A 24,270-nucleotide genomic window follows, 5' to 3' on the forward strand; every position below is an offset into this window, starting at 1 on the left:
TGCAGAAACCAGGCGCACACCAATCTGCGCTCGGAAAAGCGCGCGCAAGCACGTAGCGAGCCGCGCCAATCCAATCCAGAAGCCAAAAAAGAGGGGGGAAGTAATGTGTGACACTAAGTTCAGAACTACCCATTCGAGTCGACTTACAATCGTGTAAATACGGTACTTGCTGCAGATCACATGACTGCCAGTGCACGGCACGTGAGCTGTGCACATGGTGTTGCTCATGAGACATCACGGCAATGGCAACAGCCCAGGCACACCTTGAGCATTGGTATAATTGCTATTACAATCATATAAATTCGACCGGCCATGCTTTATTTCACTGAGCATTCTACTGCTATAACGAATCCAAAAAAATGCCAAATCTGGGACAGTATTGGTTATGTCAAAACTAGTGTATTTGTTTGCCCACAGCTTGAAGTGGGTATTCTGTTAGTAAAAGCACCAAATGCTCAGCAAGAGCAACCTGAAATTGCACACTGTGGACTAGCATGTGCATTTTAGCCAATGGCTTGGCTGGTCCACAGCCAGAACGCCAAAGTGTCGATCCTATGTGAAAACGCTGATTGCGCAGCTACATATTAATGACAAAGGCCATTTGTAATTTAGCAGTGTCTGTGCGCTGTGTATTGCTGCCATTGACAGACCATCAGAATTGCAGGGGTCATTATTCACTAATAATGAATACGGTAAATAATGACCCAAAGAATCGATTTGTTGTATAATACACTGTCGACCTTGGCACATGGAGCCTTTCTGAGATCACAGAATATGGCACACCATTGCTGGCGAAATTAAGAGTTGCTGCTTGATATAGCGTCATGATTTCTGAAAAATTAAAGGCCATAAATATCACTTACTGCAATATAAAAATAATATATAAATAAATAAATAGTACATAATAAAGAAGCCAGAGACGGGAACAAAATTATCTGGAAAAGATAGGTACACTTACCAGAATATCCCAGACTAGCTCAGTCCAAGAACTTTTGACGCACCCAGTAATTAAAGGGCACAGGCGTGGAAACGCCACATAAAAACACACTCAGACCTAAAGACTACTCAAATATTTAAGTCAAACACAATTAATCTTAAACTCAAGTCACATAAATAATTGAAGCACACTCAGTCTTAAAAAACCAAGTCATTTATTTACACTATAGACATGTCACAAAGTGTAACATGAAATGCACTGAAATGCAATGTCCAGTCACATAACAAGGCTTAATTCAGTGCCCAGAAGAAAACATGGAGGACATTCAAGGGAAGACATATTAAATGAAGCTTAATAAAACACAGAGTGAGCTTACAATGCAGGATAAAAAATCAATTCAGTATTTTCCAGGGATATTGCTTGCTTCCACAAATCATGGAGAACCATTAACAGTGAATATGTTGGTCATGGACCTAGTATCCTCTTGAAACTGAAGGGCCAGCTGTCTGATGTCACTAAATCACATATTAAACGTAGTTCTGTGTTGTGTGACAGACATTCGAATCGGAGATGCTGTATACCCTTATCCACATGGCCACAAGTGAATTGCAGGCTATCAGAGCATTAAATTTTGTGCAGAAAGTGTCTTATAATAAGGTGGAAAGCTGGACAAGTTGAAGTTGATGCATTCTTTGAAAGAACGTTTTCTAAATGTAGTACTGAGCCATAGATGATGTAGCAGCGCTTCAAAGGATCTGCTTGTGTCAAACGTGTGTGGGGTTTCTAATTCAGGGGAAGCATCTGTGTAACATAAATTTGAAGATAGAAAAGTATTTCTTGTTTCAGATGTGACATCTGTATTACGAGCTTAAACTATTCTGTGCTCAGCTTGGATCTTATGTTTCCGTTAAGCAAGTTTGAACATAGCAAGAATTAACCAGACCGTTCTAATATTACACCACAGGAGCCTTGCCTGATGACGGAGCCCGTGGAGGACAGTGACATCTGCGCTTATGACAGCTGGTTGCCGTCGGCTGCGACAAGAGACTTCCTGACCAGACTTGCAACATCTGAACCTGGCTCTGTCTTCCCTGAGCGCGAACACCTCACCATGCCTGGTGTCATTATCGATGAGTCCCAGGTGCGACCTTTGCTTCTTCTGTACAGCAGAAGTAATGTGGCGATGGCATTATGGGCCACAGATAATTTTGAAAGTGTAATTTCATTGTTAAAGTTTTTTTCCCCCCATAGCTACAACACTTTGAAATAGGGAAATTCAGACAAAGCACCCAAAGTTAGAGGATGTGATTGGCCAAGTGTACAAATGAATGCAAAAAGAGTACAAAAGAAAGCAAAACGATTTTTAAAAAAAATGCGCAGAGAGTAACATAGAACACAACAGGCATACAAAGGAGTTTAGATTTTGGGATGCGTAACGCCGCTTGACATTATTTCTAAGACTCCTTCAGTGATTCACACAGGTGCTTTAAGTGCATATCATGTTTGCCCTTTTGTTTGCTCTAAATATTTACTTTTGGCTTTTGCACATTAATGTTCACCTTTGGTATCTGATGGTCATTATGTCACGGGTGTTGTAGCCGATAGTGTGTGCATCGTGCCCATGATTAACAGAGGTGCTTGGTCCATCCAGCACATTGTCAAGTTGTTAAGTGTAAAACACTCATTGTAGATAAAAGGGTGCTGTGTGGTTTCACATTCCTAAAGACAGACGAGGTAACCGTACCTTTAGTTGAGGAAATCTACATCTTTTTCTTTGGCATTGCTACGTATGACATGTACGTCTGGGTTATTCTGCATAAAACAGGCAAGTGCAGCTAAGCATGGAATAAAACACAGTGCACAAGCAAATGCTGGCTCTGTGAAAAATTCTAGTGATTCTGTGCAAATAAGCGAGTGGCTTAGCCAAAAGAGTTGTTTATACTGCGCTTTCTCATCAACATGACATCTAGCATGGCTTTTGTGTTGTAGATGAAGAACTCTGAAGCACATTTCAGTAATGTAAGTGTCATGGTAAAGGGCACTCTTGGTCACCTCGTTCACAGGACACTGCTTAATTCGTTATCAACTCCAAATTTTACTGCCTGTCCTTGAAATCTGTGCAAAAACCCCAAAGCTACTTTTTTTGCCTTTGTTGGTCTCTCGCTGCATCTGCTATGCCTTTTCTTTCCTTCACTTTTGATTTTTATCTCTGGCAGGTGGATACCGTTCGATCATTGCTTCAGGAGCACATCATCGACGAGGCCAACGCTCGTCGTACACTGACTGTTGATGACGTTCCGCAGAGTGAAGATGGACTGAAGCAGCTCATTGTGAGCCTTACCTCTGCTATTGTGTATTACGGGGACACAGCGCCACAGAAGTGTGCTAGACCTGCAACTGGAACACGAACGTTAACGTTGAGGCTGCCACGCGTCTCGTTTTCTGGCAGAGCATGGCTTTGCATGGCTGTGAGGGTGGCTGAGCCCATACACAGCCCGCGCACCCTGTTTTAGAGGTAATTTATTATGCGTTCAAAGAGTGGGCATGCAGAGATGGTCTCGAATTGTGTGCGCTGTCTTCCTGCGTTTTTAGTACTGGAGGTTGTGTAACATTGAGTTGGCACTTTTTGTGACAGCTTTGTCCCATTGCGGGCGACGCGGGGGTGGAATCGATGCGAAAGCGTGGCTGGCTTTGCTTCATGCTTCCGATGTAAGACATCGTCGACACGGCATGAAACCGTTTCCTTCGTTGCCAACTCTCAAGCTCAACAAGATGAACTCTTTTCTCATTCAAATTTGCTTTTTCCGATTGCCCGATAATTAGGAAAATAGTATTTCAGCCCCTTTCGTGTAAGAGAAATCCGTTGCGACTGTACTTATTTGAATAAAAGGTAGAATTTCAATGTAATTAGATTTAGTATACATAATCAAGCAAATTGCCGATTTGACCTACTTCTTCATATTGAGGTTTACCTGTATCTAGCTGATATCATTATTAGCATGATGTTGCAGATCTGTGAGAAAGCATTAAAAAAAAGAATCTGAGCTTTCATTTTCATTATCGTTGTTTAGCAGGTTGTAAATGTAGTGAACTTTACAAAGTATAATGCAAACAATTTCTGCTGCTCGGGAAGTGTGTTTTGCGTTGGTGACTTTTGCCTCTACGGTACATAAAACTCAGTCTTTCAGCATCAAACCTTGCTGACCCATGTATTTTTTGTGCCTCACAGGGGGCCCAGTGCCACAATGCGGCCATCAACCTGACGACCAGGCTATTGACCAGCATTGGCCAAGGAGTCGGAGCTGGAGGTCATCCAACTAGGCACAGCCCTTACTCGCTCCAGGTACGCCTTACTGTCCTCGTCTCCCCCCCCCCTTTTTTTTGCGTGTGTGTGTGTGCACGCGATCAATATATTGTCACATGGTAGTGACGGTGAAGAAAGCAAACCTGTAATTGGCGAAACTTTATTGGGCTAACTTGCGCCTACAAAATCAAGTTACACTCAAAGGAGAGCAATAGTGGTGAACACGATTGGCGGTCGTCGAAATCTGATCAGCGGGTCAAGCGCGTCGGCTTTTATACATCAGTTGTCGAATGTTCCAGAGTAATCGCCGGGCCCGTGTGTCTTCCACAAAGTTCTACATTATTCGCGTCTCGCACACGTACATGCAATCACATTACACAAGGTTCGGTCACAGACAGCAGATGGAACCATCGATAACATTCCAGAAACTTCTGACATGCAGTTGCATCCTGAGCTGTGTGATAAAATTTTTTCGGCGGTGCAACGTGGTTGCCCGATAAAGATAATAAAGTACACATGTCAATATCAGGCAGGCAGAGAGACCCAGGAAGCATTTGTATTTAGAAGTATCCAAGGAGAGACAGTTTAGGGTAAGGTGGCTGGGAGAGGCCTTTATTCTGCAGGCTGATGGTGATGAAGGGGGCACCGAGACTGGCGAGACTAGACAGGAGTAGTGATGGATTGTTAATGGCTTGTGTATTATGGATGAGTTGCAACTGGTCGTCTGTGGCTGGACTGTGGCTGTAGCACTCGCAGGAACTGGTCATGCATGGCAGCCATGGTGGCGTGGTCAAGTTCAAGCTTAATGGAAACTGCTGCAGCGCTGCATCTCACCGATGGCAGCAGCACAGTGTGTTATGTACGTGTATGTGTTGGCAGAAGCAGGCAGTCGCCACTAGAAGAGTGGAGGTCACCACACTGGCTGACAGTTAAAGTTGAAACAGGTGAAAAGAATGTCTCCCCATAGTGGCACAAAACACCTTGCAGACAATTTGCAGACAACTGACAGGTTGTAATAGTATGTTGGGTGCTTGGGCACAGCTCTATGGAAGGTAACGAGCTCGCAGGTAAAATGGTAACTTCAATGCCAAGAAAACCTAGAAATCCATCCATACCTGTTCCTGCCACAGAGCTGAAGCCATTCCTATGCAAAAAGCTCAGGAGCTGTTGGCAACACTTGTGGGATGAGCAAACATTGGATAAGCTCCATCTAATTAAGCCTGTGCTAGGAAACTGGCCATCATTAACAAAGTCACGACGATCTGAAGTTCTCTTTTGCCACCTCAGAATAGGGTATACATATGGTACACATTCATACCTTTTAACTCGTGCCGAACCTCCCCTCTGTGGCAGATGGGGTGAGAGGCTGACCGTACTCCAAGCCTTAATGGAGTGCCGGGAAGCTGAAGAAGTGCGAATACGGCACTTTCCCTTGGCATACAAACAATGTATCCCTTTACATCCAACACTGTTTCTTGGCCCAGAACCTCTATTTGAAACCAAGGCAGTGCTTAACTTTTTAAATGATGTGCTGCTGCATGTTAGCAGCCCCGAGAGATTTGTAGTCTTCCCTATATCTAGAGGGTTTTGCTGCGAGCTTAAGTGTTTCGTAGAGCACGTGCCTCCAGACCCTTATGCTCAAGGCTCTTAGTGAGGCGGTAGTGCTAGTGTAATCGACACATTCTTTCGTTGTGTTTTTTCATTTTAGAATATATATTATGGTCATCACTTACATCTCTTGTCCTTGACATCATTTTAATACTTGTGTATTTTACGTACCTTACAGGGAATATTTTAGGCCTCCATACAGCCTCGATACATCTGACGGCTGTCACTCACCGCATCGACTTTCTTTCTTTCTTTTCTTTCTTTTCTTTCTTTCTTTCTTTTCTTTCTTTCTTTATTGTTTCCTTTCCCACACCATTTCTTGGCGTTCTTTGGCCATCCCTGGCCCTTGCACCAAAAAACCCTATACATCATCATCAGACAATTTTGCATCACACAATGATGTGAAACAGGCGCAACAGTAATTCACTCGCTTTTCCCCCTTGCAGCTGTGGTACACGCGGCTGGCGCTCTTTGTGAAACAGCGCAAGTTTGCCTACGCGGAGGTCGAGGGCGATGCCTTTGGGGACCTGGACAAACCAGACCTGTTCTACGAATTCTATCCAGATACCTACCCAGACAAGCGAGGTGAGTGTGTTTAATGCTGCTCAGTCTAGCTACACTGGTCACGTAGCGCGCAGTTTCCGTTTTCTAAGAGTGGATCTCCTGATGACTCCAGGTTCGATGGTGCCATTCGCCATGCGCCTGCTGTTGGCTGAGCTTCCGCAGTTCCAGGGAAACCACTGCACGGCTCTCAATTCCCTCTACAAACTCCTCAACGTGGTGCACAGGGTAAGTAAGCAGGGCCCCTGCAAAAATTAAGTTATGCATTATACTTGGTCGAACGTCAACAGAAAGGCTGTTTAAAGGGCCTCTCACCAGGTTTGGCCATTTTTAACAAACAAGCATAGCGTATACTACATGATACATTGACGGTCATGTCTACAAAGTAATATGGCACTGCGTGCCTGCCTTGAAAACAGCTGAAATTTTTAACCAAACGTTGCGCTCCTTCTCTCTCAAGAATGTCTGCTTCCAGCCAGAGAGTCATGGTCACACACGCAGTCGCCTCTTTACTGAGCTTGTTTTGTCATTAACCATGACTAATAACCATAACCGTGCACTACTTGTGACGCGGCTCATTTGCATCACACTTTTACGAATCACATCATTTGCGAATAGCAGTGTGTTTTCTTTTTTGTGCGAACTGATGCAGTGATAAATAAAGTGTTCTGAACACGATGCATTTCGCAAGTGTTTGCAGTTGTTTTTGAAGTGCCATATCCTACACCTTTGCTCAGTGCATTAGGCCTAGCGGCACCTTCTGCACTTCGGCGACATTGAGCCAGCAGGACGTTGCGCGGAGCCTGCCGTTGCAGGGATCTTGTCGCTAGTGGGTTCGTTCTTTAAGAAAAAGTGCATTTTACCACATTCTGCCAGTTGCCGGAAATAGCTGCATGCAGTACACCACCACACACACACACATTGCCGCAGCAAAGCTTGTTGTATTTACACCATCCATACAAAATCTGAACAAAAATTTGTCGATTGTAGCTGATAGTCCGTTATAGCTGGGTCCGTTAAAACTGAAATATCTTGCATGAATAGTGTAAGCAGACCAAACTGAGTAAGAAAAATGGTCTGTTATATCGGAAACTATGTTGTATGTGGATCCGTTGTAACGAGTGTAGGCTGCACTAGTAACAGTGGTAGCAGATTCCTGTAATAATGTTGTACATGTTGAAGTGTTGTTTAATGGAAGTCCAAATGGGGCATTAGGAGCAAATAAGCAGTTTTTTTTTTTCTTATTGGGATTCTTTTGAGAGTGCGAGTGATAGGTATAAGTCTGCTCCCTGCGCTATGTATAGGGCGCACCCAATGTATAACTTTTTGCATTCTATGTCTGCTGTGGCCGCCAGGTTGAAATTTATCCCATCTTTGTTCCAAACTTATGTTTGATCGTGCACACTTTTTGAAAACAAGTTCAAATTATTTAAAAAATGTTTGCATTTGCAGTGCTCACTATACGATATGATGACTGAAACTAATAGGGAATTGTTGGATTCGCCATTCAATGTGTCTTGAATATTTGCACACTCCTATTAACACTAGTATGCTACTTGCAACTTGAATGGATCCTCAATGAAATGTTTGGCAAAGTATTTACCTGCAGCTGGCCATGTAACAGTGTTGTGAAGTGCATTGACGAGAGACCTCATGTCTGCATCATGGAATTCAATCCTTTTCCTCGGAAGTGGAGTTTGTAGTTCAGAGCCAGAGGAATTTCCAAATTCTGCTTAATTTTTCTCACGGTGAGACAGGAAAAAAAATTTCATGGCAAAACTATCATGCTCATCAAGTTTGTGTGTGAGCTTTCTGTCAATTGTTTCTGCACAACTTTTTTCATTTCTCTTTGCAGATTCTTGGAAATTTAACGAATGGCATATCTGAAGACGGCAGCTTGCTGGACATGAGTGAACAGTTGAGACAAGGTGAGGGAGGGCACTGAGACTTTGTTACAACCGTGCCTTCTGATTAATACCGTTCTGGATTTTGCTGGTGTACTTAGTAGCCGCTGATAGTCCCTGTGATAGAAATCTTGAGTGCAAGGGAAGGGAGTAAGTGGTTGTAACAAGGCGAAAGGAGTGAAGTGGGATTACAACTGTGTGCGCTATCTCAGAGATGCTGTTCTAGGTTTGCTGATGTGATATAGCAACAGCAAATTTCCTCAATAAGTGCAAGTACAAGTCACTGTTCTCTTGTTACTGTCGCTCTCTTCCTTTCTTCTGGCAGCAGAGGGACAATCAGGAGGGAATTTTTGGCTTTATGTGAAAGACATGGGGAGTGTTTTAAAGAATGCATTCAAACCTTGTTAGAAGTTGTGCGCAACATAAAAATACCTTCGTTATATCTGATATTCGTTATCAGTGTATATACAGTTAAGCCTCGATATAACAAGCTTTAATATAATAAAATTCTCGATATAACGCAGTATTTAACTTTTCATAAGTGTGCATGCGACTTCAAGACAACGAAATTTTGCTTCTGCTGCAAAGGAATTCTGAGACAATAAATGAAAACGTCCACGGATGCAGATGGTCAAATGATTGAATTACAAGCGGCTATTGCAAACACACCTCTCAAATCGTGTGCCACAAGACAGGAGCGACCGCCGAAGTGGAGCCGCATCATGTTCCGTATAAAGTCAAAGTGTGATAACACCCTATCGCACCTTGCGACTTTGTCCTTTAAGTGCTAGTGAAAGTGTGCGAGGATGAGAAAAAAAGATGGTGGCTTCAAGCACGAGTGCTGCCTTCCTGAGCGAGTAAATGGAAAGATGGGGAGGGGAGTGGGCTCGCAGTAACAAATCAAGTGCCCGCAAGGGGTGGGGCGGGTAAGTGGCCGCGCGTCGCAATTGCTGGCATGCGTCTCAGCCATAGATGCACATTGCTGTAAGTGCGGCTGAGCAAATACGCAGCCGCGCACCCTGCTTTAGAGGTAATCTGCTGTGTGTGGGAAGAGTGGGCATGCCCAGACATTGTGGCATCATGCAAGCTGTCTACCCGTGCATTTAGTATTGGAAGTTGTGTGATCTCAAGTTTCGGTGATTGGTTGCAGCGAGAGACAGATGAAGCATTCACTTCCTGCTGCCAGTGCTTTTCGCGATAGCATTGTCCCAGTGCGGGTGACGCTATCAGCCGTTTGGGCGGATTGCACGCGAAAGCATGGCTGGCTTCGCTCATTTCGCACTGCCAATGTGAAGATATCTTCGACGTGGCATAAAACCATATCATTCGTCGCCGACTCTCAAATTTATCAAAATTAATTGTTGTCTCATTCAAGTTAGCTTTTTTCGATTGCCCTACAATTCGGAAAATTGTGCGGCCCCTTTCCGTGTAAGAAAAATTGATTGGCGACCAAACTCATTTGCATAAAAGTTCAACTTTCAATACAACAAAATTTCGATATAAGAAAAGAAATTGCCAAGTTTACCTACTTCATTATATAGAGGTTTAACTGTATATGTTGGTATCTGCCAGAAACATGTTAGATTTACTTTGTTACATTCACTTATTTATTATATTCCTCTTTGTTATATTTATGCATACGTGTCAACGTGGGGACCTCAAAATTCGGGAGATTCGTCGAGACAATTAAGAAGAAGGGGGTGGGGGGGGATATGTTGATAACAAAAAAGTTCAATCCCATTTTTGTTTTGTTTTTCTGCGCTGCAGCAACATCATAAACAGCTTTGAATGGTTGTCAGTACAGTTATTAGGCATCTTGGCACTCGTACTGTGACCAGAGATGGTGCGTGTATAATTACGGAGCACATACTAATTCTCATTACAGCGGCCCCTTTCCACTATTAATATGTCTTACTGCTAAACATGGCTGTGTAGCGGCAAAGCTGACTTAAGCGGATCGGTCATTGTGCAACGCATATTAGACCTTTGCCACACACGAATTCCTCGATGGATGTCTCGATCTGAAGTAAACCGAGTTAGGGCTACACTGCCTGCCCACAAATGGCTTGTATTTAAATCTCACTTCGGCTAATGCATAATGGCTTTACGATGCGACTATGCTGCATGATGTGTATTTTCTTTTCTCTCGCGGTGGGACTGGGGCAGTTTTTGTGGAGATCTATGGCCGTGTCTGTATAACCTGGAGGATCGGTTGAAATTAGGGAGCCTTCCGTAAAAATCAGGAGAGTTGGCACGTATGTGTAAGGGCTCAACGGTACTTTCTTCTTTGTGCGTTGTCACGAAGGAATTTCATGATATGTGTAACCTGCTTGTCTGCAGCATCCATGAAGTTGTGGGAAGACCGTGAGTGCCGAGTCTACTTTGCCATCCTAAACTGTGTCCTCAACCAAAAGGTGAGTGCCTCATAACTCAGCTTCTTTTGCTTGCTGCTGTTCAAGCAAGTTTGTGGGTCACTAACCTCAACAGAAAAATACTGCTGTCCTGGTCCAGCATCTACTTACGTATTTTTGCTGATATTTACTAATGGCATTAAATTACTCCACTTGTGTGATCACAGTCTCTGTATGATGCTTTTGCTCCTGGCCGTAAGGCTTCAGACAAACTGATTTGGAGGGAAATCTGTTACTAGTGTTGGCATGAGTTTCCATAGCGACGCTTCCACTGTGATTGGATTGATCGGTACAAACACTGGCTTGATTTGGCTTATGGCCTAGAGCCCAGTGTGGTTATGGCCACGTAAATTTCTTTTCAGTCAGTAAGACCGTCACAACATATTGCTAAAGTTTTTCTTTATACTTCACAGACAAAACTCGTAGCTAGAAATATTGCGCATACTGTAATCCATTGTGAGGTTGCTAATCTGCATGCTTCCCACTCCAGAACTGTCATTCTGCTCACTGATGGTAACTGGCCGAGGCCACAGTATCATAATCAGATTGTTGCATGAAGCGGGCATGTGAGGTCAGGGAATGCATAATATTCTGTGAATCTCCATGGCAATAGAGTGAAACCACCAAGCTACAAGGGAAAGGGAAGTGGAATGACCAGAAAGGAACTGGAATGCTCAAAGCTGCAGAACCTAACCCACGGTAAAGCAGAGTCAGCGAATGTCAGTGAATGTCAGTGAATTCCAGTTTGAAGTCTGTGCTACTCATCCCTCCTGTAGTGGCAGAAAGATGGCAGCTGAAGTTTTCCATTTGCTAGGTTGTACGAAGCCAAATGCCCTTGCATGCAAAAGCACAGTTTTGAGGCTCACGTATGAACATTACACAACAATGTTCACTTGGAGTGACATACAGTGTGCGTTGTGTACACAACTGTTGGCACCTTCACGGGTCTCGTTAAGAGGATATATTATTAGCCGGAGTGAATGGAATTGAGCCTTGTGAAGTGTACCTGATAGGCAGCCTGAAAAATTCCATGTGAGGCAATGGCTCACATGGAATAGCTTGTCCGCTATCGTAGCTTCGTGGCCAAGGTGTTGCGCTGCTGAGCTTAGGTTGAGGGTTCAATTCCGGCCACAGCGGCTGCATTTCGGGGAAGGTGAAATACAAGAGTGCTCGTGATTTAGGTGCGCTTAAAGAACCCCAGGTGCTCAAAACTGATCCGGTGTCCCTCCACTACGGCATGCTTCATATCGGATTGTGGTTTTGGCGTTTAAAACCCCAGAATTAATTTTTTTTTTCTGTGTTACGGCTTAAAATGACACCAAAGAGAAGCGCTACAACAATTCAGACTTGTAAACCATTCTTTAAAAGAGGTTTATTTTCGTTAATATTGCGGTAAGAGCTCGATTACTGGAAGAGAAAATGCTGCCCAAACTTCCACTTCTTGAATGCGCGCTGCAGATTGCATTGCCGGTACGTCGTCCCGACATAGAGGATTTCAACTTATTTTCTCGTACTTTGGATGTCGTAGTGCAGTAGATGCTCATGAAACTTGCTGGGTTCAGCATTTGGCTTTTTAGAATACAGCGCAAGACCCATGGCACCACGGTGAGCTAGTACAAGAACTTCAAGGTGGCATCACCACCCATCTTTTGTTTTAAATGCGTAAGCATTTGGGCACCTACCCATAACGTCACGTATCTGTCATTAAGACGAAGCACGGCAGCAGCAGGAGCGAGCAAATTGACCCTAATGCTGCCTTTCGCTTCAACGCAACCTAAGCAGCGAGAACGCAGCGCACACGAAGCTATCAGTGCTTGGTCCCCATCGTAGATCGCTATCAAGATAGGGCCCGTGCGGCAGCTGCCGGAGTACCATTGTAAGCGGTTGATAATGCTTCGACGCAGATGGATGAGCCGCTAAATAGCGATAATGGCTTACAATGATGGGAAAGTCATCAGCGCACCTGGCGTGGCCACCTGCAGTAGTTTGCTTGCGTCATCGATCCGCCTTGTGTCGCCATCTGCAGCAGCTCCTTTTGCCACAGCGCTGTCGTTTATACTGGCCTGATCAAGTTTCATAACATTGATAATGACACAGGGTTGTGTGGAGATGAGCAAGTGGCACAATGCTTACCCATACTTAGACAACTCCTAGAGGAATTTCCGCACAAACTTTATTTTTTCTGGCTTGCTGTGGCTTTTCTCATGGTAAGAGTGGCATTTTTCATATTGTAGAAAAGTAGTGTAGTTTGTCCAGGTAAACTTGTTTTTTTATTTAGTAGTGTCTCTTTAACACCAGTAAGACTCAAATTAGCAAAGCTAGGTGAGGGGACCTTTGACTGTATGTAGAACCAGACTGTGGCTTAAGCTAGCCATATTTACATAGCTTGCATTGCACTGTAATTGATCCATTGACTAGAATAGCCATCAATGAAGAAAGTGGTCCCAGCATAAAAGACAAAAAAGAAAAGAGTATAATGCAAGTGGAAATATTTTGCTGTGAAAACAGCGTGACCTCAAAAGCTGCAGCAGCATTGGATGCATACCACGAACAGTTCTGAAAAGTGTGAACATGTGTGTACTGGATGAGGTTGGCCCTGTGCCTAACATTGTTCATAGTGTGAATTGTAGCTGGCCAGCCCATCAGCTTTCTGCTAGACCTTGAGAGTGAATTCCTGCTGAAGGCTGGCCTGGTCATGCGTGGTGTGCAGGACTACATAGTGGCCATCAAAGTGGCCAGGATCCTGCTTGAGAAGAACAGTGGACGCAAAGCGCAGCTGCATTCAGCCCTCGGAAGGATATACCTCCAGGTAAGGTGGTGAAGTGTTGTGCCAGTGCCAATTTACGGGGCTTATGCTTAAGCATCTCCCTTTGCGACCCCTCGTACATTATAATGTGTGTTGACTTGAATCTTTTTAAAGATTGACTTGGAAGTAACTGCACAAAAATATTCATCATGAACATGAAGTTGGATGCATGTGGAACTGTATGGAAGCAGTTTAAACATGTTTTAATGAGCGGTTTAAACATGTTTTAATGAGATAGCATTATAGGGGGACTTTGGGCCGATCCCAAAGGATGCTCAGTCTGAAAAATATGGGCTGATTCCGAAGGCTGTGCAGCTATCATTGATACAATGTGGGCCAATCTCGAAGGTTGTGTGGCCTAACACAGCGTCTCAATATGGTAGCTGTCTAGAGAGAAAAATTCGAGACATTGGCATGTGACGCATGTGCCTGACCTTTAAAAGAACAACCTTGGCACGAGAGAAGCATGCATTCGTGTGATTGTGGCTTAAAGGTTGGAGCATTGGTCTGCTGTGCTCGGAGACAGATGTTCGACCCCACAATCGATCACTGATTTCTCTATAGCATTATAGGCAGACTTCACCCACTTTGGAGGTATCTGATGGAAAACTCTAGGTGTATTGAGTGTATGTGAGCACATCACATTGTGAGGAGATATGAGATACAGAAAGGTCATTTCATTAAATGGGAGTGTGCAAGGTCACCCAAGACTCACGTGCGTGCAGCTGATGAAACATTACAATGGTCACAATCCAAGTATGCTGCATATTTAGAGAGTCAGTGGGGCTAAATTCTCACCTAGTTTTTCTTGCCAACAGCTTTCATGAAAAATTATGCTTGATCAGTACCGTTGTCATTGCAGGTGACGAAAAGCACTTGTGAAGTGCGTTTTGAAAATCGCGAGTTGATATGAAAAGTCTGGATGCAGCATCAACATACCAATTTAGCAGGTGATACATTAAGCCTTTGTCTCTAGGTTGATGCTGAGAAAATTGTTTTTCATGACAAGGATCATGAAACAGTTACTCTGTCCACGTACATGAAGATGCTACCTTCAGTGTCTGAGCACTGTGTTTAAACAAGATGTATCTTTCATGCTGGTAACTTACCAGTTGGTAATAAGAACAGACTTCAAAAGCATGAGGGTATGAAACTTCACGAGATGCCAAGGAATGTGCAACGAGCGATGGAAACGAAAATGACAGGAAAAACATGAAGAGATAGGAAGATGACTGTATAGATTACAGATCAAATGCGAGTAAATGAGATTCTTTTTAACATAAAAAGGAAGGAGTTGAGATGGACGGGTTGTGCAATGTGTAATAAGCGGAACATTTGAGTAAAGGACTGGGTGCCAAGGTAATTAAAATGCTATAAAGTGTGGCAGAGGATTAGATGGCTGATGAGATAAGGAAATTTGCAGGCCTAGGGTGAAATCGGCTGACACCGGACGGGAACAACGGTAGAGTGCTTGGAGAGGATTCAGTGCTTCAGTGAACATGGAGATTGTTGTTGATGGTAATGACTGGCAAACTTTAGAGGAAATTTTTGGTGCTGTAGCACTTGGAACCAAGATGCTGACAGGTTTGAAAACGGCTAAAATAGTTGGGTGTGCATATGGAGACGGAGAGAGCAATCACAGAAAAAAAAAAACAAGAAAGCAAGGAGCATTGTAGTGCTTCAAGTGTGTTGTGGAAAAGCATTGATGTTCTTGCGACAAGAGGTAGGATTGACCCTTCCGTTTTCTTTTCTCTCTTCTCCATAACTTTTTCATCAACAGCTTGGGGATGTGGAAACAGCTCAGAGCCACTTCCACAAAGCTGAGGCCCTGTACCACAGCATGGCTTTGGAGGGGAGACTCGAAATTCTCATTAACAAGTGAGTCTTTTTTCAGCACTGGCCCCCTTTGGCTTTCAAAGCTTTTCACATCACTAGTGTCCTCATGACAGGACATTTGCCACAAGATAGACTTTGCGGGATTCTCAAATTTCTCACACCTGTCGCTGTGTTTTAGTACTCTCCGTAGACAGCTAAATAGACAGATAAGCAGACAGCAGCCATCTTAAGCCTCGCATCAGTTCTCATGAAGCCGGCAATAGGGTTGGCTTCTTGAAAACAGCATTGATGTCAAAAAACAATGAACACATCTTTACTGTCCAGACAAGATGGCAGATTAGCAGAAGGCTTGGAAACTCAACGAGAAAGTCGCCTGCGGACAAGAAAAATAGTCATGCTTTCTTACATGCTGAATGTAAGCTACATTGTGTTTTCTAAAAGTTTGCACACACAAGGTGTTAAAATACAGTTATCTTGTAGTTTTTTTATGGTTGGCGCAAGGTGGCATCAAGTTGCAGAGGCATCTTCCAGACGTGTTTGTTTACTTCGGCTGAAAGCTCAGCTGTCAACCTATACTGTATGCTAGCCAGAATCGGAGCACACTTTATGTGTTGAACGTACCGAGTGACTTGTCAGATGTCACCACGCCTACCAACCAGCCCGATGACCATGTCTGCCAGTTACCGTGCCGACTTGACGAGCCACATAGGTTACTTCTTAATGGGTACTGACTGTCTAGTTGGTGATCCATGACATTAGTGAAGCAACGCACTTGGAAAAAACATGTTCACACAAGAATGAATGATGGGGACATACAGAGGCGCTGAATTGCCTTTTGGGGCTTTGTGACGTGCTTTATGGACAAGCTTCTAGATGTAACTTGATGGTGGGAGGTGCTTCATTTGTGCAGGAGTAAGCAACGAAGAGGGAGATCATATGCTCATTATGTACTGTCATTACGTACTCCACCGGCACAGTTTTTGTCAAAAGTCAAGCGAAAATCAAGATTAGGATTTGGCAGTAATATGTTAAAAGCTTTGTATTCATGCCAATCAGAGCAACACAGCAAATGCAACTGAACTTAACTTTAAGAAAGTCGCATCTGGTGCAAAAATATCTTCATTATATCCTCTATTATCCGATATCGGCAAGTCGCAGCATGTTGTAGACAAGGGACGACCATAGAAACAAGAAATGCAGGGCACTGTTTCTGTGGTAATTCCTTGTCTATAAATTGTTCCAATCCAAGTAGCCCGAATTTCCATTTTAGACTGATATCAGCGAGGTAAAACTTGATTTACTTCGTTAAGTCTTATAATTTGTTACATGTCTGTAAATAGCAGCGAGGGGAGGGGAGCCAGTGTGTACACCTCTGCAATTTTTCGCCTGCATCTTAGCAAAGTATTTTCTTACACTATGTCTAGTAGAACTTCCTACATTTACAGACATGCAGCTTGTCTGAGAAACTGCATACCAGTACCAACCATCCAAATAAAAACATGCATTAGGATGCGTAACACTTTTGATGTCATCACACGCCCACCCTGCCATACTCAATGCAATATTATTTTTTTCAGGGCATGCTGTACACAAGAACATTTATGCCAACTACAACTAGCACACTATGCAGAGCCTAATTTTTCGTACTAGCTGTGCCTGTCGCAAATAAAGAAGGCAGGCAGACAAAAAAAAAAAAGAAGTTACATGGGTTAACTTTTGACTCGTGCATTGTAGCTTTGTTCACAAAGCCATGGACAAGGTTTCTAACTCTCGGGGATGCTGTCCGTCTTCTTTATTTGTGGTGTATAATTACAAATCAGTGAGATTTCGTCATACTCTGTACTTGGCTGACACGCCACATTTCCGTTCTCATATGTATCTTGCCACGGTGGCTGTGGCGTTTTTCTGCCAAGTATGGAGTTGTGGGTTCAGTTTCTTGCTCCCATGGCAGGCATTTTGGTGGGGACAGAATGCAAGACTACTCATGCACTTAGACTTAGGTGCATGTTAAATAACTTCAGGTGGTCAAAATTAGTCCAGAAGGTTTCCTCCCCCTCCTTCACTGTGCTGTCCTTTATAGCTTGTGAGTTGCTCTGGCAGTTTAACCACTACACTTGGTTTTGATTTGTTCCTGTACAGAGGTACAATGGCCCTGGCTCTGAACAACTACGCAGAGGCATATCACTTTTATGAGGAAGCCAGCAAGCTGCAGCCAAAGAATCCCCTGGTGAGTTCGCACGCCTGTGTAGGTTTGTCTATCAGTATACTTCGATCACTTGTTAAACTTCGTTACTCTATCAAAATTGCGGCATTTTGGTTTTTTAATTAGCCACGATTTTGCCTTTGCCGAGTATAAGTTATTCTCCGTTGAGTGTGCTTTGCTACGTTTATTTCTTTTTACTTTATGTTAGTGATTTCTCTAACTCTTTCTTTTTGCCATTGGAGAAATGGCCCTATTTCTTTCCTTCTTTCCTTCTTTCTTTATTCATTTATTCAAGACATTCCTTACAAAAGTGCTTTGGGGGACACAACAAAATGAAGTGTTTTAATAAAATGTTTTAGTAATAAATTTTGTTACATACTATCATGGTCGCCCATGATTTGTGTTCAACAGACATTGTAAGAAAAGAGCTGATGTCTCAGATAGTGACCTAATAAATCTCCTAATGACTTAGTGACCTAACCGGATTTTATGCTATTAAACACACAGTGGTCATACAATGATCTACAAAGGTTGCCCTATATATGCTGTGGGCTTTTCGCATTGCGTTCCACAGAAAGTGTGTCTGCAGACATTGCTGCATCCGTATTTGCAGACCCAGCTTTGCTCTGCATGTGAGTGTTGTTCAAAATATGGTGGTCACAACATGTTTTCAGTGCATGCAGCATTCAAATGCATGGCCTTTGAGAATACTTTCTGTTTCTATGAGGGCATCATTGAGGTGTACGGTGTGAACACCTAAAGCAATAGTCATAGCATGAGCACGACAGATGCAAGAAAGGTGACAGGAAAAATGCAATGCCCACAACTCGTTTATTTCAGGAAGGAAGACAGGGATAATAAGCACAGTTGCGAAGGATCATGTGCCAGCTTAATGGCGGTTTGTTATTAATTTCCACATGCTATATCAGGATTTGTCATCAAAGAAATCAATTTCGGCAGAAAACGATGAGGTCGACGTGTCACTAAATACTATACATGCAACACATGTTCCTGTTACCTTTATGGTGTTGTCATGTTAATGCAGCAGTTATCACTTTAAAGGGACACTAAAGGGAAATACTAAATTAGTTTAAACTGACAAAGTATTCTATCAGAACTCTGTCGGCGTTAATTTTGCAGTAATAGGTTGATTATTAGGAGAGAAAATGAAGGTCAAAATGCAGTGTTCTGAATTTTGTGGCGAGACCTAAACCTTGGTGTGACGTCATGGAGTTCAACAAATTTTATAGTATTTAGGACACCATGCTCCAGTAAAAGCTTTCAAAACTTGTTGCAGAGTTCAATCTATGGACTATTAGAATACAGTGTAGTCCATCTTTGCCGATAAAAAATTAACTAGGTCTTAGCAGACGCCGTCAAAAGTCCACGATGTTTTGATGAGCTGGGGTGAAAACCTTAAAGCCGCATTGCCACCCATCTTTGACTCTCTTGTGGCTTACTAAGCCTCCTTTCATGGTAAGAGTGATGTTTGTGGTAGTGTAAAAGCGTAATTAAAAAATTCAAGTGGATTTATTTTTCTCTTTAATGTCCTTTTAAGCATGAAATGACTAACTCATAACAACTTCTACTGTGAACGCCATCTGTTAGTGGCACGTGCCAGTTGACAGGCTCTCCACGTGCAAATCGTCGTGCAGTTCATCAACAACATGGCGGTCTGCCTTCTCTACCTGGGCCGGCTGAGCGAGTCAGTCCACCTGCTAGAGTCGACGATGCACGGTGACCCCGCGCTCTGCTTGCACGAGGGCTACCTCTTCAACGTGTGCACTCTGTACGAGCTGCAGTCGTCCGAGGCGGTCGCCAAGAAGCGCAGCATGTTGAGGCTTGTCGCCAAGCACGCGGGCGACGGCTTCAACGTGGCCTCGCTCAAGCTTCAGCCGGCCAAGACGTGACGCTGACTGGGCAGCACGCTGTTGTAGAAAGTCTCGCCACGCAACAGGCTATGCATCGATGGCAGCGGACATTCGAGTCTTCTGCAGACTTGCGTTAAGTGCTGTTTACGTCCCCTCGTTACGTGTGGTTGATGGTGCGCGTCCTGATGTGCAAAAGCACATTGCCTGTCGGGCTGTTATGGTGTGTCAGCCAGTTTCAAATGGTTAGGCCGCGTGGGAGCATTGTGACAGATGTCAGGGAAGTAGAAATGCAGACGACACAGAGACAAAATGTAAAGAGCACAGAGAAGCTGTAGAAAGAAGTTCAAGCGCAATAAAAGACACAGCAGTGCAGTAGGCATGCATTCACTTATTTTGTCAATGTCATTTATTGCACTTGAACATTCTTTTCTGTGCCTGGGCAACAATGCCGGGCCTCTACGTTCTTCAAGCTGCACAAAGATGGCACGCTCTCTTGAAACCTTCCTTTCTTTGTCATTTGCAGCACTGTTCTTAAAGGAAAAATGTGAACTCCATCACACAACTTTCACCATCGTGGAAGAGTCAAGGTGCATGATAGTCAAAGAGTCAATGCGCATGTCGGTTTTCTGTAGACTTGTGTTATGTATGACATGTATGAGCAGTAATGTTGGCTCGTTCTCTGCAGTTAACCATTTTGTGTACTGATACTATAAAGCATTGGCCTGCCGGTCTGATACGGCATACCGAAAATATTTAAAATAATTGTTGACGTTCAAGTATCATCCTGAACCTCAAGTTAGGTTCGATAATTCAGCTTCATGCTGTGTTTGACTACCTTTCACGATAGGTTTAACTCAACTTGTACATATTAATATTGATTGGCTATCAGTTTAACACCGCATGCCATGCGATATGGGGTAATTAGTCATAGTAATCAGTGTCTGAGGGCATGTCTGCCACCGGCCTGTTGCTTTACTTTGTGGTATATACTAAGCCAATATCTTAGTTGAATTCAGTTTAATTCAGAACTTTCATGATGTAGGACACAATTGCTTGTTGCTTTGACATGGTGTAATGCCTAGTTATGGCTAATCAGGTATAACTAATTATATTTAATGATTTGAGGATTGAGTGATATTATTAGTATGAACTATGATCAGAAGCACACATTCACATTTTATATACCATATTTACTCGATTCTAACGCGCCCTCGATTGTAACATGTACCCACGTTCCGTGACTAAAAAAGAAAAAAAAAACGCCCTCGAATTTAATGCGCACCTCATTTTTTCATACCGGAATACAACTTTCTCTCATTTAGAAAAACAAAGATTTACTCCCAATACACTAAAGTTGCAATAAATAAAAGAAGTCGCAGTTTCACCTAAAAGGCGAAGCATTGATTACGATAGCAAATTAGTAGACATATATACGAAAAGGATAGCACTTTTATCAGCCGTATAAATTTTTAAGCCTTCGCTAACTAACTAAATTAACAAGCATTGTGTCATACGCGCACAAGCAAGCATGAACACGTCTCACGCAATGACCGCGGAAACATTATCAAAACGCTAGAGTGGGAAAGTGCAGTAGCAGGAGCGAGCGAATTGACCTTTGTGCGGATTCTCGCTTCAACATGCACTAAGCAAAGATAACATAGCGCGGTGCGCCTAGATACGTAGACTCTTGTCTGCATCGTAGATCGCTTTCAAGATAGGGGCCGCCGGAGTAGAAAGCTTCACCTGTTTGCGACTAGTCCCGCACGCAAGTTTCGGGAACTCCGAACGCCCATGATGCGGCCCGATTTTCCTCCGTCTCCGCACACATGACCACTTTCGTCTTAATTGCGGCATCGTGATGAGCTCAGCATGCCTTTGCAGTTGGCACCTCCATGTTAATAGAGCAAACACAGAACATGGGAAGACTGGGAAAATGGACGGTGCACTAACCTAAGCACACGTACTACAACACATGGAGAAAGCTATGGCAGCTTGGCTTGAAGCGCGTGTGAGGCGACCATTTGGAATTCCGATGGAAATATGGTAACGCAGATTTACGGTCATGCTCGATTCTAATGTGCAGGCTAATTTTGGACCCGTTTCCTCGGAATTGCGTGTTAGATTCGAGTAAACACGGTAAATTGTATTCTACGATACATAGCCTACCAAGGTGGATTTGCAGTAGACACATTTCTGCTGTTGAATTTCCTCTTTACTTCAAAATTCTGTGCGACCACTCTTGTCTGGTAACATCAGTAACTATTGCAACGACGCATTTTACGTGCACCATGAAAACATGGGTGAAGTGTACATGTTCAGTGTGTCTTCTTTTTTCAGCTGATGTATGACAGTCCACGTGTTACATTGGAAATGTCCCATGAGATATGACAGTGTCTGTAGTAAGTCAGTGGCTGTACTTTGGCGATCATGCAGGTACTATTTATAGTAAAATAACCTGAGCCTTCATGCAATATTTATTCATAATCCACCCAATGCTGCTCTAATAAAGCATATAATCAAACTAACTAGTAATGTTATCAATGCTAGCAGAAACATTAGTTTGTGCAGGTACAATATGCCTGTGCCAGTTTCTAGCATGGAAAATCTATCTAGGAACTTTATCTCGGTGTTACCATAAAGAATGCATTGGTTGAAAATGTTCAACTCGGAATATCTTACAAAACGTTTTGAACGTGTTCATATATGGAAGTTTCTTAAGACTAAAGTGTCAGTGAACAGTGGTTTATAAAAAAGATAAATTGACAGCACTGCTTTAATCTTTACTGTATCATCATGAACTGCTCTGGTTACTTGCGTTGTCATGACAGTGCACTATATCATAGCCTCTAATGTACTTTCTGTGCCTGCTCACTCACTGCACTTCACATTCTTCTGCGCACAAAACGCATGAAGAAAACGCAGTAATCTTATCAACTATTGGCAGAGAGACCCTTCTTCGACAGCATTTGATACATTTCCAACGTCTTTACTTGGGTCCAACTGAGGTCATCCTTTGGCGGGTTCGAAAATCGTGGAGGCCCCCCTGTAGACATTTAATTGTCATTAACTTGAAGTCCTGTGCATCTAGCCCTATGCCCTTAAGCAGGCCTATCGATTGGGTGCCCCATACTCTGTGATAGTTTAATGTTACTCTTGATACTATTGGATGGTGTGGTATTTGCGTGATCAAATCTGGGATCGTGTATTTGTTTCTCTTAACATCATGGGCATCTGAAAGTGGCATTCGCATTCCAATGACCTAAACAACCAATATCAAAGCTTGGTGCTCTCTAGTAATTACTAGCTTGGGGATCCTTGTGCCGTTCAATGTGTTGAAGTGTGGTTCCCTCACTACTTGCCATCCCAATTCCGTTATTTTCTTCTCCAGATGTTCTAGAATGTTGTCGTGTCTTGTAGTACGGGTGTGATCTGTTCGATGACACCTTCGAAGGGTGTGGCCGAGGGGCTCGTCGGGTTTGCAGGACAAAGATTGGCCTAAGCCAATCTTGGTCATAAAAGCTTGTCCACATTTTAAACAGTCTTCGTTGCTTTTTGGCTTGGTGGTGGCCCTTTCTCTCACCATTACGATGTCAACCAGGATAGCATTGTCGAAGCTGATTGCCACTGCCTTACCACCTTTCGTTGCGCCTTGACGACTGACAGAGTTTTCGTCCCTGTTAAGAGATCCCCGCAACATGCAGGGGAATATACCTCGCTGTTCGAGGAGGACATTAGGCGTAGATGGGGAGCAAACCTGTCATTTGCCTCTCTGCCTGGCTCCCGTGCTCAACCAGGCTGACCCCTGCTGGTTGCCATCAGCCGATCCACACACAGTCGCTGTTATGGCCTCACCTGGTCCTGGAGAGTCAAAGGTGGCCGAAGCTTGCACGTTAGGATCCTGCCTTCTCAGGATTTCTGTGTCCAAGTCAGAATTCAGGCAAATCTCCACCATCGAAGCAACAAGAGTGGATGTTTGACCTGATTGACCTTGTATATGAGGACGCTCGCCAGCATTTATGCTCTCAATTGGCTGCTGTTCCTCTCTGGCGCACTGTTGGTGTCCATAGGCCTGTTCAAGTTCGACACCTCTGTTGATGCCCCCACCAGCAGCCTATGCTTCATCCGAGTCATATGCAAACTTCATTTGAAAGTGAGCCGCCAGGTGACACCTGCAGCCCTGGGTAGTGCACAGGAGGGAGTAGCATCGTCGTCTCGCTACTAGCGTAGTCAACATTGCAAAAAGCGTGAAATTAATGCAACCAAGTAATGTGATGTCGTATTAGGCATCCAGTCTTTCCTAGCAATGGCTCTCACCCAAGCTGCTTTTGCTTCACTGTCGCTAGCAATCTCATTAAACGAAGTGCCAGGTACATTACGTTTACCATCCGAGTTGCACTTTGGACCACAGCAGTAAGCTATGGCATAATAAGAACACATAAAAATCTCCAGTTAACACAAGTTTTGACATACAAGCATGTGGCTAATTCCCTGCACACTACTCGGGGCTGGTAGCACCACCTTGTGGGAAATGGTGTCAACTCGTCAACCGGTTAGAGAGAGTGGACGGTGGCTTTGCCGCCTTCGAGCAGGCACAGAAAGTATATAGGAGGCTATGACTGTATATGTGTGTAAATAGAAAACACGAGAAACAGGTATATGTTTGTGGACCACGGGTGGCTAAAATGTGATTGCTGGAATGGAATTAAATGTGAAGTTATGGTCAAAATTACTGTTGTGGTGAGTTTTGGTTTTGTGCTAACAAATTGACACAAGCGGTTTTTGTTCCATGAAAAATTTTAGGTTCATTCAGTTGGAATGTTCTGTGGTAG

At 43.5% G+C, this 24,270-nt stretch overlaps 1 protein-coding gene across 1 annotated transcript in view; it reads left to right on the top strand.

Moving 5' to 3' along the window:
* The window catches only part of LOC139061069 (trafficking protein particle complex subunit 12), a 31,134-nt gene extending 11,044 nt beyond the window's left edge, over positions 1 to 20,090 (top strand). The window contains exons 4-14 of the mRNA XM_070540528.1: positions 1,902 to 2,078; positions 3,154 to 3,267; positions 4,167 to 4,280; positions 6,296 to 6,434; positions 6,526 to 6,638; positions 8,266 to 8,338; positions 10,655 to 10,728; positions 13,436 to 13,534; positions 15,312 to 15,409; positions 17,507 to 17,594; positions 19,226 to 20,090. Of these exons, the coding sequence (XP_070396629.1) occupies positions 1,902 to 2,078; positions 3,154 to 3,267; positions 4,167 to 4,280; positions 6,296 to 6,434; positions 6,526 to 6,638; positions 8,266 to 8,338; positions 10,655 to 10,728; positions 13,436 to 13,534; positions 15,312 to 15,409; positions 17,507 to 17,594; positions 19,226 to 19,480 (1,344 nt within the window). The 3' untranslated portion in view covers positions 19,481 to 20,090. The remainder of the gene's footprint in view (positions 1 to 1,901; positions 2,079 to 3,153; positions 3,268 to 4,166; positions 4,281 to 6,295; positions 6,435 to 6,525; positions 6,639 to 8,265; positions 8,339 to 10,654; positions 10,729 to 13,435; positions 13,535 to 15,311; positions 15,410 to 17,506; positions 17,595 to 19,225) is intronic.
* Positions 20,091 to 24,270: the final 4,180 nt, after the last annotated feature.

Source organism: Dermacentor albipictus, chromosome 6 (assembly GCF_038994185.2).
Source record: "Dermacentor albipictus isolate Rhodes 1998 colony chromosome 6, USDA_Dalb.pri_finalv2, whole genome shotgun sequence".
Lineage (NCBI taxonomy): Eukaryota > Metazoa > Arthropoda > Arachnida > Ixodida > Ixodidae > Dermacentor > Dermacentor albipictus.